The 19,373-nt window shown below is 32.8% G+C and overlaps 2 protein-coding genes across 2 annotated transcripts in view; one reads left to right on the top strand and one right to left on the bottom strand.

Annotated features, from left to right (window-relative positions):
* The window catches only part of Mmp2 (Matrix metalloproteinase 2), a 121,173-nt gene extending 103,685 nt beyond the window's left edge, over nt 1-17,488 (top strand). Inside the window, exons 5-12 of the mRNA XM_085195231.1 lie at nt 8,475-8,624; nt 12,381-12,526; nt 13,664-13,822; nt 13,909-14,531; nt 14,643-14,784; nt 14,902-15,061; nt 15,515-15,618; nt 15,738-17,488. Of these exons, the coding sequence (XP_085051357.1) occupies nt 8,475-8,624; nt 12,381-12,526; nt 13,664-13,822; nt 13,909-14,531; nt 14,643-14,784; nt 14,902-15,061; nt 15,515-15,618; nt 15,738-16,006 (1,753 nt within the window). The 3' untranslated portion in view covers nt 16,007-17,488. The remainder of the gene's footprint in view (nt 1-8,474; nt 8,625-12,380; nt 12,527-13,663; nt 13,823-13,908; nt 14,532-14,642; nt 14,785-14,901; nt 15,062-15,514; nt 15,619-15,737) is intronic.
* Nucleotides 17,489-18,499: 1,011 nt separating this feature from the next.
* LOC146534017 (cytochrome c oxidase assembly protein COX19) lies at nt 18,500-19,025 on the bottom strand. The gene has a single exon (XM_085195232.1). It carries the CDS (start codon nt 18,819-18,821, stop codon nt 18,549-18,551), a length of 273 nt encoding a protein of 90 aa, XP_085051358.1. The 5' UTR covers nt 18,822-19,025; the 3' UTR covers nt 18,500-18,548.
* Nucleotides 19,026-19,373: the final 348 nt, after the last annotated feature.

The raw sequence follows: 19,373 nt of genomic DNA, 5'->3' as shown, positions 1-19,373 counted from the left end.
TCTAAAAGTTATGCCTTATGAAATATTTGTACTATATTAGAGAATGTAGAATAGAAACCTAGTACAGAACAAGAGGTGACGAACAAAGGGTACAGTGCGGCGCCCTCCAGGGCTTTGCACCCTGCACTCGACTTGAGATAATACTTTATGTAACGCCCTAGCTTAGAAAAGACTGGAAAATTGTAAAAACAGGATTACCGCTTCACTACAATGACTATATGAAAGCTGAAGATTTTAGAGTTCTTCAATTCTTTTTATTTAATATTCTCCTTTTCTCTTTGATGAAATATATTTTATATTCCATGAAAAATAAGCACAATTTGAGCAATAATGATTATTTTACTTTTATCGTTTAGTTATTATTATACATTTAGCGCTGTTCCAAACAACACTAAACACCATTTACATTTTATTTTACATTCAACATGGTACTTACATTATTTCTTATTGCCGTTGCATAAACTGTATTCGGGCCACTAGCTTCCAGGACAACGCCCCTAAGATCATCGTCCATGTCAAACTAACATTCAACTTATACAGCAAGAATATATTAAAACTCTTTGGTATTTTAATATTTGAAAAGTTTCTCGTCGCACTTGAATTCAACTAGTACTTGTAACTTTCACGATTTGCACTCATATTTTTGGGTCATATCGCGCGTAACTTTATTTTATTCTACCAACTCGCTACTTGTGTCGCACTCAGGAAGCTGTTCCAATGTCACGAGCACTGGAAGCATATAAGCTTTATTGTTATTACATAGGTAAATCATTTTATATTTGTATATATTATACCATGATAAAGTTATGCGAATTAAAAATGGATTATACTTAATCAATTAACTATAACATTTTCTTAATGGAAAATATAAAATTATTCTCGTCAATATCATTTCAAATACACAACCACTTAAAAGCATTTAAGATGTTAAACGTGTGACTGTAAATCCGACAACTGCTGCCAATCTGCGGAAGTTATAAATTTGCGTAAAGTTGTTTGACTTGCGAATTTTCGATGTTTGTCCGGACGTGCGGGTCCATTTAGCCTTAACCGCTAACTTCTGAGAGTACCGATAACTAACATCTAACTTCCCTGTATATATAACGTCAAGTATATCGATGATGTAAATATTATTACTCATAGGCATACACATCACCATAATAACCTCCCTACAGCTATGTGTTGTAAATGAACATATTTACTTAGATAAACATTACACTTTTGAAATATATTAAAAGATGATTTTTTGTTTGAAGTAGCCGACAGGGACGAGGTGGGATATAACTCTCACCTGTTTATTACGTAGGTACAGCGCCCGGATTACTTTTACCTTCTTTCATGGCGATGTAATAAAATTCAGCTTAAAAAGTACCTAATAGTTACCACGATCGTCGCGTTCAGGCTCTATCATAAAATTCGTCGTTTGAAAATATCAAAGGATCAATGACGGCGCCGTTCAATTTAATACTTTTAAAGCATTTTAAGTAAAAAATTTCGTCATTCTGAATGGCGGGCCGTGATTCTGTATAGGGCAGCGGCAAAAGGAAATTTTCAATTTTCCTGAATATAATCTCGTGAAGGTTTAATGCGCCTAGGATGGGCAACTCATTTTAAATGTATCAAAAGTTCGCTCGGCACTGCAACGCTTGAACTGGCGACGGCGAGAGTCTGAAAACAATCCCAACTGCGTTAATCACTTATTTACGAGTCGAGTCCACTCCGCCAGAGTAATCTAATGAACTCGGAGAATACCGGGGAATCCTAATGAACCGTGGGAATTTAGATTTTAATGAAGCGGCTCGACTCTGCACCGATTCTTTGACGGTTTGTTGAATCTTATTGCGTATTTTAATCGGAACATTGTTGGCGTGCATCGGGAGCGACGCGGGAAGTAATTCCACCATAGTTCCGGCGGATATATCTCGCGAGCGGGGAGACCTACGACTAATCGGTTCGTCATTTCCGAAATCGACCGCTCCGACGCCGTGTTGAATACTTAATATATAGCTTTTGTTTACGCTACAGAACTATAATATTATAAATGCAGTGTTTCCCGTACTCTTGTAGATAGAAAAACATAGAGAAAATGTACTACGATATATGCAATTTAACGTAACATAAAATTCTATTTCTAAAAATCTAACTTCGTTATCGCTTCCGCCGTCTTTTGTTCTCAAACTTCAATTGGTACTTTAAAAATTCAAGACAAACGCTTTTAGCGCGGCACGGCTAGAGAACAGTAAAAATAACTTGGGACTCTTAAAGCTCTCAAGGTGCATCGGGTGAAACATCAAACAGAGCCGTTGGTTTAGCCAATGGGGTTATTTAATAGATCAACTTTAAACTTAGTCTAGCAGTCGCTTTTGCAACTCTTTAAGATATCAACTACCTTCAACTCGCCGGAAAAACAAGGCAGAAATTTCAAAAAATAACCATCCACTTTTAATCTGAGATAACAGATTAAAGTTCAAGATTCCATGCCCTCTTAATGGCTACCAATGTAGTTTGCAGTTTCTTCAAATACTCGACTTTAGTTCTTGAGCAGCATAGTAATGTAAAGCGATTGATTACTATGTTTTCATCAAACTTTTGCTGTGAAAGATATCTTCTTAAATTTCTCAACTTTAATAACGAATTTCCATATTGATTGGACTGTAAACTATAATATTTTAGCTCTCTACATACATTTACCATATAAAAGTTAACAAAATTAATATTTGTTATTGATCGGAGTTTTTATATTTCTAACATAAGTTGAAAAACGTACATTTAATAGTTATAATATTATTATACTAATTTTTTTTATAATATTACTAGAAAATTATATTTAAAAAAAAAGTAAATATTACATTTAATTAGTTACACTAACTAAAAAAATACGTTTATGCAATACGACTAGACCGATGGAACAAAAATACAACAAAGTTTTTTTATCACAAGACTACAAAATAGTATTATGAAGATATAAAATGTAATAACATTGTCTTAGTCTACGGCATAACCGGCTTCTCATCCACCAATTTACCAGCAATAAGGCGCCTAGAGTTTTCAATTATATCCAATTTAGCAAACTCAAATAAAAGTTTATTCGTATCTAACCGTTACAACTTGGAGTCCGGTCTTGAACATGTTGTAGAAATTTTCTTATATCCAAAAATATATCAATTTAAGTAATTATTAAAGTTATATACAGTATTTAGTAATGTCTATAAGAAGTAATTTCTAAAAAAGGATACAAATGTAATTTCATATTATATGTACACGACGACTAGAGAAACTGTTGAGATAAAAAATGTAATCATTCGAACAGAAATTTACAACTTCTGAAATTGTAATCAAATTTTAAAAGAATTTTAAGCGATTTAACAATATATTCATATTCTTCTCCACCAACACTATAGTAGTTCTCGTCAGGTTGATGAGAACGAAATTCTTATACCTTTGTTGAGAACGTGTAGCTTAGTGATCTAAACGCTAGAAGTAGAGCGAGAAGAAGAAGAAGAAGAGTTGTTTCCAAGAGTTGCGGGTTCATATCCCTCTACGTTAAAATTTTTATAGGTTTTGGAAAATAGGATTTTTTCTTTCCTACGTGTGGGGAACGTAGCGTCAAGGTGCCCTCTATCTACCCTGCTGTGTGTGTGTGATTTTGACTTTAAATGTGAAATAACATTTTAAAAATGTCAAAACTATATTAGTTAACATCACAAAATATCATAACTCTTTATTTTAAATCTTAACCAACTTTATAACGTGTCAGCCGACTCGCAAAAGGTAAATCCATGAATATCAAAAGCGCCGACGGTGTTAGTCGATGCAATCCTGTCACTGAAAAATCGTTTCAATTTAGTACCAGAGCTCGGGCGTAAAATGGCAGCACGGCACCTCACGGGCGCGAGCAGAAGCAGTGAACGGTAATATGCTATTACCGTAGTAACAACGTTACTCCCGACTTAATTCTGCCCCGGGCACTGCGCCGGCCAGATTCGCTAATTCCTCCTATGTGCTACGAACATCAATACCCAATTTGAATCTACGAGTATCTTCTAAATCGAGGTGGTGACAGCCGTGTTGTTTGTATTTTGTCGTAATAAATTATAAACGGTTAACGATATTTTTTATGTAATTGATAATTAATTAATTGTTTATTTTTTTATTATTATTTATTTTATTTTTATGTATGACTAAACATATAGTGTAAAACACATATGGTTGGCGCATCTTTCAACTGAGGCCGATAAATCCGTTATCCGAATATTATTGACAGGCTGGAGGTTCGATTCCCCCTCGAGGAAATTGATTATTTTTTTATCTTTTTAAAATTTATTACAAAAACAATGTTATTTTATATACGGACTTTACAATATAAATATACATACACAATTCAGCATGTAATTAATAAATGTTTATTTAGCTTCACAAGATTGTGAGTATATCACATTTTTAATGTAAAGAGAATTTATATATTCCTCTCTATGTAATATGCGTCCAGTACAACATGTCCTACCAATCTTAACCATAACAAACCTCGTATAGATATCTAGCTAAATCCCGAAGGAGCATCGTTGGTCCACAATGGATACGGTTAGGCGCTGGCTGTCAGCCACATCACATTCAAAGGAGCTATTAGCACAGTGCACTGATAGACGCCAATTGAGTTTGAAGGCCCGTAATACACGTAGTACAGCTACTTGTGTTCAAATGTTGACTTCGTATTAAGTATACATATATTATACGTATAATTAAATTCTACTTATATTCAAAAATATTTTATAATATAGAGATTACGAGATCTGAGATAGGCGTTAATAAGATTAGAAAAATGCAGTTTTATATATTCAATATTAAAATATCACTTTAATACTAGACATCTACAAAATTTAACAATTGTCTATCTATTATACACAAATCAGCTTTTCTATTATAAAAACATAACGATAAATTTGTCAATTTAAAATGGAATTGATGCTTTCGAAGTGATTATTCTTGAGTTTATTGAGAGAGTTACTTTAAATCCTCTCTCCGTCGAAGAATCAAGGAGATAGACTGCTATTGAAGTCCCCAGTGAACATCAATGCCTATTGGCACGTCGCTTATCTACAATATACGGAGTAAGAAAGGCACCGTGGGAGGGGTCGCTTTCAAGAGAATATTATGAATGTCTCAACAATTATACGAAGTGAATACAAAGAAAATACCTATTTAGAAAAATTCAATAAAGTTTTAATATAATAATATTAACTACTTGTGAATTATAAAATTCTATTAATATTATAAATAAATTGTGATAGATGCAACAAACAGTTCCAATTTCACACAAAAACTACTAGAGCGTATTTATATGAAAATACACAGCTTATATATCAATAGCATAAATAGACTACAATTTACATAAAGATTTTGTATAACTTGGGCAAAAAAAACAATAAATTAAAGTGGACGAAACCGCACACGAGTCTCTAGTTCTAATCATATAAAAGAATATCTAAATAATTGTGTGATTTAATAAAATATTATAGATGTGCATGCATCCCAAAAATTTAATTTTATATTAATAATATACCAAGTTGACAATCGTTGTAGATGGCATCCAGTGTTGCGTGGACTTGATACGCCATCGCCATGGGAGATCTCATTCCACGAACAGCAAACAGCATATTATTTTTATGTTAATTCTCTCACATCAACCGTGAAATAAAATGTCATTTATAAACTCGTCCTTAGTTCGCAACGCGTCCGTCTTGACTGTACAAATATTTTTGCGAGCAAATATTTTTTTAACAGATTAAAAGCCATAATGTTCAAGTGGATTAGGGAATAAAATTATGTAACGAGGTGTTGAGCCCGACATTTTGAGTTGCTCTAACGCCATGTTTCTAACGCCGCGCCGCGCAAATGTAACTGGAGGCGGGCGTGCACAGACGAATAATTTTAATGACTCGCTGACAGATTATTTCGGAAAATTAAATTTTAGCTCGTTGGACACAGACCATAAAGTTCATGCTTACAAATCTCTTTGTTATGACATCGTAACTAGATTATGTCCGTTCCGTCGCGAAGACGTCGCCATGTCGTCATGATAGCGCATGTTTTATTATTTCTCGCTATAAACGCTCTGTCCGCTTTGCTAAATTATACGGAAATATTTTTAATGGACGAATAAATGTTTATTTTAATTATGTTAACACCAATAGAATTCGTTACAATTTAGTTTAGTCGATTGATTTGTTTTTAGGATTCCGTATCGCAAAAGGAAAAACGGAAATCAGGATCTTGTGAAGTTATCCACCTGAAATTAATATCAAATGTACAGGTCTACGGTCTTTTTGTTGTTTCTTATTTTGGCCAGATTCGACGGACTGACTGACTCGTGAAAACTCCGACAACAAATTTAATGTGGCTTGAGTTTTATACTAAGTGAAACATAAATCAACTGCACCTCTATAAGTACGTATATAATTATGTTTAAATATTCAGTAAAAAAAATATACATATAATTTAGACTTGTACAATATTGATTTATTTTATGAACTTCAAGAATTGGAAGACACTATGGGTGTTGGTTGTTGCCGGGCCAGGCGCGTGTCACCGTTACGCAGTACGTCACGTGTTCACGTGGCCCCGTTGCTCACGTTTCTCAACCCTAAGACTGGCTTCTGTTTGTCCATAACTTTAAATAGCCCCAACGTGCTTCGAAGTCCTTCAATTCCTCTAGACTTATTTGTTGTATGACGCGTGACACAAACGAATTCTGTTACGATCCCATAAAATATTTTAACTTCACTAAAAACGTTTGAAAATTACGTTTTTCCCGGATATCAGATAGTATAATCAAACATTGATTGTTGTTAGGACAGACATTTTAATAATTTGAACGAGCTTAATATTGTTTTTCTAAAATGAAAATATAACAGTAATTTTATTTACATTTACATCTTCTAAATCCAGTTACAAAATAACTCTTTTTACAAATGTAAATAATTGCCACGTACTTATATAAATATTGCAGCTTCCATTGTGGCATTTTTGATGCCTTTGTTTAAATTAAACGCGTAACTTATTCTGCATTCAACCGCACTCATTATTTCAACGTGACATTACAACATTAACTTTGAAATGTGGTTGCAAATTTCATTCAAACTTTGCAGTTAACTAGTTGCTTGATGAAGTGCGTGTATAACTAAAGCTTTGATGGAAATAAATAATTTGAAAGTGAATGGCTCGTAAAATACTCAGTTTTCATTTTCATACATTGTGTCATAATGTGGTTATGAATAACCAACGAAATTAAATTTTCAGTACATACATACGTAGCTCGTACAAAACATGTCTCTTTATATGTGTCCCAAGTGCCCCCTAATATTGTTATTGAAATAATTATTTACAACAGCGGCCAGAGCCGGCGCCGGTTAGTTTTAATTACTCACGGAAGCGATATTTTATACAGTGAATGTGTGGCGCGAATATCATATGACACAAATAGCTTATTATGACTATGACATACTTAAATGTCAAAATTATGTCAAATTGTATTCCTGAAATATGAATACAAAAATATACACTGCATATTCAATCAATCAGCTTCACGCTGTATCTTGCACACAAGCATAGGTAGGCATTGGGAATCTAGTGTAAAGACACTCCGTTCCCAACTTCCCGCCAAATTCTGAAGGCATTGCGTGTTGAGTCACAGAACTCAACGCCGCGCTTTGACTCAACACCAGAGCGAAAAAATAAAATAAATATTTAATTTCTTTAAATGGGGATTGAACCCACAAGTCCACAACCGATCGCGTTTGCGCCCCTGTGCTACGACTGGCCTCCCCGCAACGTGGCTCTCTAATTAAAACTACGTGCAGTCTAATGAGATCACCCTGTGAATGTGACAACGCATAAATCCAACGTAATAAACGCAACATCCGTTAAATAGGGCCGAGTCAGTCAAATTGTCCACAATGCGATTATTCCATTACTCGAAAGCTGCTGCGACCGCACGCTTCAATACGAGTATACTAGCGATGTACTTACGGGCTGCGTGCCTCGTCTAGTTTCGGCAGTAATGTCCACGACATTAAATATTCAGAAACATTAAAAGCATTCGTGCGGTAATCCACGTAAATAGTTAGCCCAAATATTTTCATACTATTCCAAGAAGGTTACATGTTCCCAATTATTTATGTTATGTTATTATTTTTCCATAGGTAGGTTTAGTTTTAACCAACTGTATGTTATTTTTTTATGTTATTATAATGAATCTAATTAAAATATATTATATATCATAAACCCGCTTCATTTTTGACCTTGGTAGCAGAGCTAAGAAATGAAAATATTAATTAATAATAATTAATTCCCTCGAGTGACAATCGAAGCCACAATCGTTGCGTTACAGTCACACCATTGGACCTATATCTTGTAACAAATAAATGTAGATATCTTAAGAATATGTGAATATATCTAATAAAACATAATTTTTCCAGTTTGTCTCAAGTACGACGACCGTCACAGTTGGATCCGCATGGCACCAGAGGCGTGCTTGCTCGCGCTCTCGACGTATGGGAACAAGCTTCGAGGCTCACTTTCACGGAGATCAACTCGGATGAAGCTGACATTGTCGTGTCTTTTGCAAAGTAAGTTTACTTTCTATCCATAATCGAACATAAAACACTCTCTAAATGCTCGTACGAACTTCACAGAGCTTTATCAGTGACGTGACATCTACCTTTTAGGATGTTTTTAAGAAAATCGTTTCCCAACACCTTGACACGTGTATATCCTTTAAGTTATTACCTTCCGTTGATGTTATTTCTTTTACTGAATATACAGATGAATCGAATATAATCGTCATTATATTTAAAAACTAACACTTACAAATTTTTAAATAAAAGTTCAAGAGACGTTCCTTGATTTATTGTCATGATAATAAATAATAATCAAGTAAGGATTTGGGGGACACGTCCTATCCATTTAAAGGGATTTGCGACGTTCTCGTGCGACGCATTACAATAGAATATGAACAAAATACGTTTTTCTATTTAAAATGTAAAAATATACTATGTTGGTTTTATTATGTAATCTGCATGTACACATATGTATAATAAATAGGTCTCATTTTAGAAAAACTTGAACTTTCTTGCATTTTATAAATAGGATCGTAGCAAAGCTTAATAAATTATCATAATTTAAAAAATTAGATAAACTTTCATTGTACAGAACACTTTGAAGACATTTTTAAATAGTTTTTATAAAACTAAGGCACACTATTCCCTTTCGATTTCTTCTCACTAGAAGAACGTGACTTACTAAATCCACTTTGCTATTAATCTAATAGTTCCTTCTTACGGTAAATTGTATCGTTCTTGCTGTGCGAGTTTCATTAGCAGTCGCTAACACAGTTCCAGTGAACGTACGTGCAGTACGTACATTATATCATTCTACAAAAAAAAATTAAATCAGCTTCACGCTGTGTCCCGCACACAGCAGGGTAGGCAGAGGGAAACTAATGTTAAGACACTCCGTTCTCCATTTTCCGCCGAATTCTGGAGGCATGTAAGGGGTGGAACTCAAAGCCGCGCTTTTCCTCGCGCCAGAGCGAAGAAATGGTTATATAAATTTAAATAAATATTTCAGTTTCTCGAGTGTGGATCGAACCCACAACCTTTCGCGTTTACAGTTACACTTGTGCTCCTGCTCCTTTATAACTTTCCTATCATTCAAAGTGTAAATTACAATGACATTTCAAACGAAAACAGTATATATTTATTAAAAATGAATTAACAAAAAAAATATAACACAAATTAAACAGAATCGAAAACAAGAGTTGCATACCGTATGAGAGTAGGATAAAGTTCCGCTTATTATTAGATCAACGTAGACGACGATATGAGAAAGTACCGACGACAAAAACCTCCACCGAGGACATATTGCGACCGCCATATTGCTTGGAACGATGCAAACTTGCAGCATAAAGTTCAGCGTGGGCTACATAAGTTTTTTTTTCTTTTTTTTTCTCTCGAGTCGAGACACAGGCGACGGCAAGTTGGGATCACGCGCACTCTTTTATTAGTTGTGACGGGATACTTCCGAATGCTCGACACGAGCTCTGATATCGTATGATAACGTTTCCGAAGTTTTAGTCAATTTACGAGTTTCTTTTTTTTCAGAACAAAGACAAGGTGTAATTGTTAGATAATTTCTTTCTTGCTTATCTACTGTTAATTTTATCAATTACCCTTTTCTTATTTTACAAGGATAAAGTTTAATTATTCTTATGTATAGCTTTATAAAGCTATATATTTATATTAAAAGCCTTAGATTTTAAAACCAACATAAACAAATATATGATAAGACATAAATCAATAAGACACCATGGAAAGTTTATACGGGCCGTTAACTTATATTACTCACTATAAAAAGCTTCCGTTTTCTACGATATTCACGCCAAGTTAAATAAATGAATACAAATACATAAATGTTCATATGTTAGCAAATAAATAGTTAAATATTGTGTGTATATAATATAATTTTATTTGAATATGCTTAATTTAGCATAATTTGTTTAAATAAATATGCAACTAATGTTTAAATGTATAATTAATAGTATTTTCAATATCCTTCGAATCCGGTTTATGTAATAGAAAATTAAATTAAAATGACACTAAAAATATATTCAATATATTTTTATTATACAATGTAGGTATACATAAAAATATATTTTAATACTTAAGAAATATCCCTAATTACTTCTAGTTTTTTAAAAAGTAGCGCTTAATTTAATTAAATTTAATCAGATTGGATAGTTGGCAAATTCAACGCTATTCTGCCGTGATTACAGCTAGCTAAACGACTTTCTGTATGCGTCTCCAGGATTTATTACGCCTATAAAATGAAATATCTCTTGATAATAAAGGATTTATACAAGTTATATACTTATACGATTTTCAGCACGTATTGCATAAATTACACATACATCATTCAGGAATGTTGTTGTAAAACAAATAATTAAACATACATATAGAATTTTTAATGATGTACTTAATAAGATCTATGTATGTGCCTTTTACAAAATAGAAATAAGTATGTCGTGGATGTGTCAATATACACGCGATAAATCATCCTTAAACTCAGAAACTTTTCATTATCAGCATCAGCACTACGCTTGACCATTCCACGGTGAATTAACAAAAGTTAAAAAGAGTTAAATAATTAACTATTGTTTTTATTTCCATTTATTTTTCTTCGCTTAAACTACTAAGACTAACAATATTATGAAAAACGCTACATAACTAGACCAGCAAAATCAAATCAAATATTTACGTATTTAAGTAACGCATTGCACTTTGACATTAACAAGACTTTTGAATATTGCTTACATTTTTAAAGTCTCCTAACTTACGAAAAAAAATACTTTTAAAGTTAAAATATATCAAAATATGTAAACTATTCTATAAAGTAATGCTATAAAGTAGATATGCTTATTGCATGATTGTAGAATCTACAACAAGTAAAAGGTATTTCGTCTACTTTTATCGTTCTCAATCCCTTTCACATTTTATTATTCACATAAAAGCAATGAGTCGCAACTCGCAAGTGCGATCATCACCACATACGATACGTACATATGTGAGCTTATATCGATACATCGAAAAGTACTTTTATACTTCACCGCCAATATCGACTAATGGCAAAACTTTCCCGCAGAAGCTCTATAGCGTTCTACTAATACTCCGTGAAATATTCATGGACAAGGTCTTTCAGCTATTTTGTTTGCACGAAAAATGATTAGATTGCCAGTGTCCGAGAAGGTCCCGAGGGAGACAAGTTTGATTGCTGTGCAGACTCGATGTCGGCCGCAGTTCTGTTGAAATGAATATATTACTCTATTTTCATATGCGAAGCTCATCATGTAATTTACATAAATATAAGTGAATGATGTTATGTTATAGCTTACTTAAATAAAACCGAGATAAAGAATAAGATATTGCCACAGAAAAACGTTCATTGTAATGACTCCCTATATAAAATATACACAAATTCGTAGATAAATAGACATATACATGCAAACATACGGATGACAGTAGCCACTTGCACAATTACTAAAGTAGCTTCCTCCGCTATCATTATGACAATCTTAGCCATTTTAATCTTCATAATTGCCCTCTTTCGAATAGAAGTTTATATCGCCAACTAGCGTTTAGTCTTAAGACGACGAAGCTGAGTTTTATAGTTTCGATGAACAATTTTCAAGAGCTCTCGTTGGGAATTCTGATGGCGTTGCACAAGCTTTTTTAACGAATATCTGTTTAGAGTCTTCTCCATATTGCTTACAATGTAGAATATTTCACATTACCAGCTTTTTTTAATATATTTTTTTAATATTCTTTTAGACGATATCATGATGATGCGTATCCCTTCGACGGTCGGGGTTCAGTCCTTGCGCACGCATTTTTCCCGGGAACAGGTCGTGGTGGTGATGCTCATTTCGATGATGATGAACTGTGGCTCTTGCAACCTAATAACGACGAAGAGGAAGGTAAGACCAGAAAAATCACAAATGAAATATTTAAAAAACATTTTTTTTTCATAGTTAATAATTAGAATCCCACGCTAGGTACATACAAATACAATTTTGTTTTTTTGTTTTTCAATGTTTTAACAAATTCTACTAATGAGATTGTTATTATAATATGATCAAGCTCGGCAAACAAGTAATCTATCTAGACATTTAGGCAAGATATATATAAGGTACATAATTATAGAGTCATACAAGACACTATATTATTCTGGACTAAGTCCCGAAATGCCTAATATATCAACTAGGAAATATTACTATACTACTATAAGAGTAAATCTGTCATGCCGTTGCACAGTATAATATTTGTACACAACCTGTAAAGTTATAAGATAATAATAATTCAATATTTTGGTACGTTATACAGTTATTGATGAATCTAACTACAATTTTAAAAAATCCTCTTAACGTTATTGTTGGGATAAATCATTTCTTATAGAGTGTTTTTCGCAAGAAGAAATAAATCTATATATATAAAATCGAAAGGTCACTCACTCATCACGAAATCTCAGAAACTACAAGTGCTAGGAGTCTGGAATTTTGCATAGGAGTTACTTATAGGACGTAGGTGCTCGCTAAGACGGGAATTTGCAATATTCGATTTCTAAGGGGTTGTTTTTGGGGTCGAAAGTTTGTATGAAACTTCGTTACTACAAATGAAATTTTGCATAGACGTCACTAGGACGTAGTCATGGAGACAGAAATAACATAGTTCACGCGGGTGAAACCGCGAGCGGGCCGCTAGTATATATATATATATGTATATATCGCTATATATCAAAATTTTTAACTATACTATACCTATATTCAATAATACTTGTCATAAACAAGGACAACAATATAATACATAGTCATTATAAGGCTTAGAAATAGAGCACTCGGAATATATCACAGTAGCGACTACGTAATCCCGCTCGATGCATGTAGTACAAACACGATCGGAACCCAATACGAGGCCCGACCGCAGCACCGTACTAAGGTCGGCCTATAACACCGCACGCGTGATAATTCACCAAAACAGCGGATATGTCGACGCTTTGTATTGTATTTCCCTGTTCGTGTTCAAACATTGACCAATATTAACGCAATGTTTTACAGGAACGTCATTGTTCGCTGTGGCCGTTCACGAATTTGGACATTCGCTCGGCCTCAGTCATAGTTCAGTAAAGGGCGCGCTTATGTTTCCATGGTACCAAGGGATACAGCCCAATTTCGTTTTACCAGAAGATGACAGGAATGGTATTCAACAAATGTATGGTAAGACCCTATAATAACAATAATCTTAAATGTATTGTTTTGTTATATATTTTACATAAATTAAATGAGTAACTTTTTATTTTTAGGGCCAAAAGTTAAAAGACCATGGGCTAAAATACCTTACTATAGGCCTATAGAAACGCCGCCGCCCACAACTACAACTACAACAACTACTACAACCACAACAAGAAGACCTCACATTCATAGATATCCTACACATCGACCTTATAGTCCTCGTGTACCAACCAAATACCCAGCATACTATCCTGAGAGGCCAAATTATCCTGATAGATCTTATCCTGAAAGACCGAATTACCCTGAAAGGCCAAATTATCCCGAGAGACCAAATTATCCCGAGAGACCAAATTATCCCGACCGGAATCCCTACTATCCAGATCGTCGTCATTACAACACTACAGAGGAACATCCACGGAGGCCCACTCATCATTATCCCCGCACCACCGAAAGCACGACCCATGCAACAACTTACCGCCCTCATTATCCTCACGTTCGTCCCGAATATCCAAGCCACCCAAAGCCCAATTACCCCACGGACTCTGACCAAAATTATCCAAAGAAAAAACCTTATTATCCTCTTAAAACGACAACGGTAAAACCAACACCGCCATCAGATAAGCCAGATACTTGTGATACTAGTTACGATGCTGTTTCTCTCATAAGGGGTGAACTTTTTATTTTCAAAAATCGGGTAATTATTTCTTTATACAAATTTGTATTTCTGTGTTTTTTAAAAACCTGATTTTTTTATTCTTTAAAATTATTGCTAATAAATAATATTAACAAATGCAATACATTTTAGTATCATTGGAGGATAGGTGCAAATGGTCGTTATACGGGCTATCCAATTGAAATATCAAGGATGTGGTCGGAACTTCCGAAAAATCTGACACACGTTGATGCTGTTTATGAGCGACCAGATCGTAAAATAGCTATTTTTGTTGGTAAGTTAAATGTAATAAATATTTGAATTATAAACATTTAAATACTTTTCTTAGATAAAGGAATGTATCAATTTGTATTTTGCTATCATTTCTTAAATAGTATATGTTCTATTTTAGGCAAGGAACTGTACTTGTTTGATTCACAATATTTGTTACCGGGATATCCTAAAAACTTAGTACAACTAGGATTACCTGCAAGCATAGATAAACTGGACGCGGCCATGGTTTGGGGTCATAATGGCAAAACATACTTTTACAGTGGCACCATGTATTGGAAGTAAGTTACATCCCTAAAAATTATTATTATATTAAAGTATTTTTTCTTCACGCTATATTCCGCATGTAGCAGTGTAGGCAGAAGGAGTTTAGTGTTAAAACACTCCGCTCCCTACTATCCACCGAATTATGGAGACATTGCGTGTTAAGTGACACTCATTACCAGAGCGAAGCGAGATGAAAAATTTAATATTTTCATTTTCTCTAGTGAGAATCGAACCCACAACCTGTCGCGTTTACAGTCGCACGCTTGTGCCTTTGCACCACGACTGACCTGAATACATTTTTATACAAATTTTAATTAATCTGATGATTAACCTGTAACATGTGCTGGCTGTACATACTATATTATTTAATTTTTCCATTAACATTAACTAATTGTATGTATTAGTATATGTCACGACTTTTAGCTATACATGTTATAATAATCTTTTTATTTATATGAACTTTACAGGTTTGATGAAGATATAGGGCGTGTTGAACTTGATTATCCTCGCGATATGGCGATGTGGAAAGGTGTTGGGTATAATATCGACAGCGTGTTCCAATGGAAAGATGGTAAATTATTTTCTTTATGAATGAATTTTAGTTTCACCTAACTCGTATTTGGCACCTAATTATACTTTTACACCTAATTGTACTTTAAAAAAACATTAAAAATATATTTTTCCTTGCAGGCAAAACTTATTTCTTCAAAGGAAAAGGTTTTTGGAAATTTAACGACTTACAAATGCGGGTAGAACATGAACGGCAACATCCATCAGCACCATTTTGGATGTCGTGCCCCAATGAACGCGCCGGACGGCGTGCCCCATTCCGCGCTCTACCCGCTCCAGGCTCAACCCTACGCTCCCCTAGTGCTGCACCTATACACAAAAGTTACTTACTTCAATACTGTACTTCTATTATATTATTAATATTGACGGTCTTTCAATATAAGTTGTAAATAAGTAATTTGTAATATTAATAAGTGTGCCACTATTTTTATTGTTGTGTAATTTAGATTAAATATGTATAATGTGAATCGACAAGTACATATCGATAATGTCTGACGCAAACCTATGAATAAGTAATTGCGCAAATCATGCACTGCCTGTCTTAGTAAGTAAATTATTGATTTTGTATATAAAGTAAAATACATTTACATACTATTAGTGTAATATTAGGAATGAGGCATTTCGTTATAATTTTGTATTAATGTATGTACATTTTGATCTCAACATGATCGAGTTTTCATTTTATAAATGTAAGGTATATAACACCATTTATTTAGCTTCTGTACAGGTAATCTCTTGATGTCAGTATTTAAGTTATTAAAAATAAAGTAACATTGTTCATTGATAATTATTGTGAAACAAATTATTTTCTTTTAAACAATAAACATTATGAAATAATAATTAATTGTATAAAATATTTGTTAATATTTAATAATTGTATACAAGTATTATGGAATCCACACGTATGCCTTAATAGAGATATATTGTAACCTTCGAAGATGAAGTGTAAATTATATAATGTATAACTTTTAAAACATAAAACTATTTTGTATGATAACAACTACTCATATGCTGGTTAGAGGTTCACATATTCTGTAATTTGTAATATATGTAGCAGTAGATTTTTATACATTATGAATAACTTTTATCAAAACTTAATAATTTTTATATATTAATAGAATTAAGTTATTTTGCATTACTTGATTGTGACATTTACTGTTAAAATTATATTGTATCGTCTTTGTATGTGCTATAAATAAGAAACAAATAAAGTGTCCTAATCTATACTTTACAAATAGTCAAGTATTTTATTAAAAGTTATTCATCTACAATGGTAAAAAAAAAAGATAATGTCCATATTATTAATTAAATCACTGTTTAGAAATATTTACAGTAACAAACAGTCATGCATGAATGTGTCAATAGCTTTCCAGAATAAATATGGTGCTTTCAATAGTTAGTTATTGTACAGAATTAATTAAATTTATTTTTATATGGTGTTGTCCATAAATGTTGTATGACTATCGAAATTAAAGTTTACTAGATTTGCATTAATATAGTAATATTCTTCCATTATGTTACTTTGTAAAACAATTTAATCATAAATTTGTGCAATCAGCAAAATATGTCCCATATTTTATAATAAAAAAAGCTTTAGCATTAACAAAATAATGGCCAACTTGCTTCGCATCCCATATTTTATCTTAATTTCATTCATATAGACTCATAGATAGTTATAACAGTATGTTTTGGTCACAAATAATATAATAATAACTGTGATATTTACTTTTATTGAAATGCCATTGGCAATAAAAATAATTCAAAATTTGTAAGCTTTTAAAATAAATGCTACTCAGTAAATTTTAATTGCAGTTTATAGTAACTCTTAGACTAAGTAATTATGAACAAATAAAGATTTTTTTATGATTTCATCTTCTCTTTTATTTGTAGAATGAATCATTTCTATTTGTAGAAAAAGAAATCTGATAAAACAACTCTTAACAAAATGATTTAGCAGAATATGAAAAATGTTATGACATCAAGTTGTCCATTGCTACCATATGGGAAATATAGCACGAACATAGAGCATTTAAATTATACGGCATTTCACTAATAAAAAATACTGTTATAACATATTTTACTATAACATTAACTTTACTAGTTCTTGATGTAGAAGATATTTTTTTTCAAATTACTTTTTTAAATTTAAATGTAAAATTCAAAATGATTGATGATGATGATGAATGATTATATAATGTTCACAAATATTATATAAAATCTTAAATAAATAAACTAAAAAATAAGTACCTTGTTCTGGTAATTTTATAGCACAAAGTAAGCCACACCTTATTCTGTATATGTATATTAAAAATAAATAACTTTTCACTGTTATTTTGAAATAATTTTAATTTTTAAAATCTTTAGGCATAAAAAGATAAAAACCCATCGTCAAAACTTATACAACAAAGTTTACATTACCCTCAATAATTCAACAAAACAAAAAAAAATATAAAGAGTAACCTTTCCCATGAAATGATTATATAAAATGCATGCTCAACATGCAATGCCTCCAGAACCCGGCGGAAAATGTCTGAACACTAGCTTCACACTGCACCCCCCACAAAGCAAGGTGGGCAGAAGGAACCAATTTTTAAGTGTTAGGACACTGTTCCCCACTTTCTGCCAAATTCTGGAGCCATTGTGTGTTGAGTGGCAGAACTCAACGAGTTTTTACTCAGGGTTTTTGTCTTGACACCAGATGGAAATATAAATTTAAATAGATATTTCATCTCAAGTCAGGATCAAACTCGCAACCAGTCGGTTTTACAGTCACCCTTTGTGCCCCAGTGCCACCACTGACGTCGATTCTTTTTATAATTCGAATATATCTTATATTTTTTTATAATTAATCCTCAATGATTAGATAAAGTAAAAGACAAATATTTTATATAATACTTTAATAAATACTATTACTATATCTTGCTTTTCAGTTTATTTATTATTATTTTTTATTTGCACATTGCTTTCGTCGAAACCCAATTTAGTCCAATCTTCTTTTGCCATAAGATTGTGTTCCATGCGACAAGCTAAATAGTCTTTAGCTTCATCTCGACACATAGAATTATTACTATTGTTACTATATAAACAATTCATATATTTAACCATAACTTTCTTGCAAAGTCCATCATGATCAAGAGGGAAACTGCCTTTATCAGGAGGTGTAGGGATGAATTGTTTTTGTCCAAAAGTCATAGCCGTTGACATTTTGGATCAACGTTGTTTCTTATAAACCGTAGAAATAAGATATATTAATGTATTTTAGGAACTTATACAAGATCAATAAACACAATATGTTCAATGAAAAAATATAAAGTAACAAAATTTTATGTTTATCCTGAATTTGCAATTACCTAACGTCACTAAAGGCTGACTTGAGCATGAGGCAGATGAACGGTAGTGCCAACATAAAGACAAAAAAAATGATTTCAATATCTATTACAATAGTAATATCGGTAAGTAAATAAAGTCAAAAGAAACAATTTAAGACTTACATTGTTTGAGTTAGATTTTTACAATGCAGAAACATTGTAAACTTTAAAATAAGCTTTACATTTTATTTTATAAAACAATTTGTATCGAGATATGAATTAATAACTTAATAAATTAATACCTACGGCTTTGCGTGTTGATTGGCGGAACTCAACGCCGCGCGCTTGCCTCGACACCAGATTGAAGAAATGTAAATATATATTTAAATGAATATTTCATTTCCTCGAGAGGGATCGAACCCACAACCGTCGCGTTACAGTCACACCT

The sequence above is a fragment of the Heliconius melpomene genome, chromosome 12, assembly GCF_056956725.1.
Source record: "Heliconius melpomene rosina isolate 202511_hmr_F chromosome 12, ASM5695672v1, whole genome shotgun sequence".
Taxonomy (NCBI): Eukaryota; Metazoa; Arthropoda; class Insecta; order Lepidoptera; family Nymphalidae; genus Heliconius; species Heliconius melpomene.
Note: the sequence above shows the minus strand (reverse complement) of the source record. Positions and strands in the feature narration are given on the sequence as shown.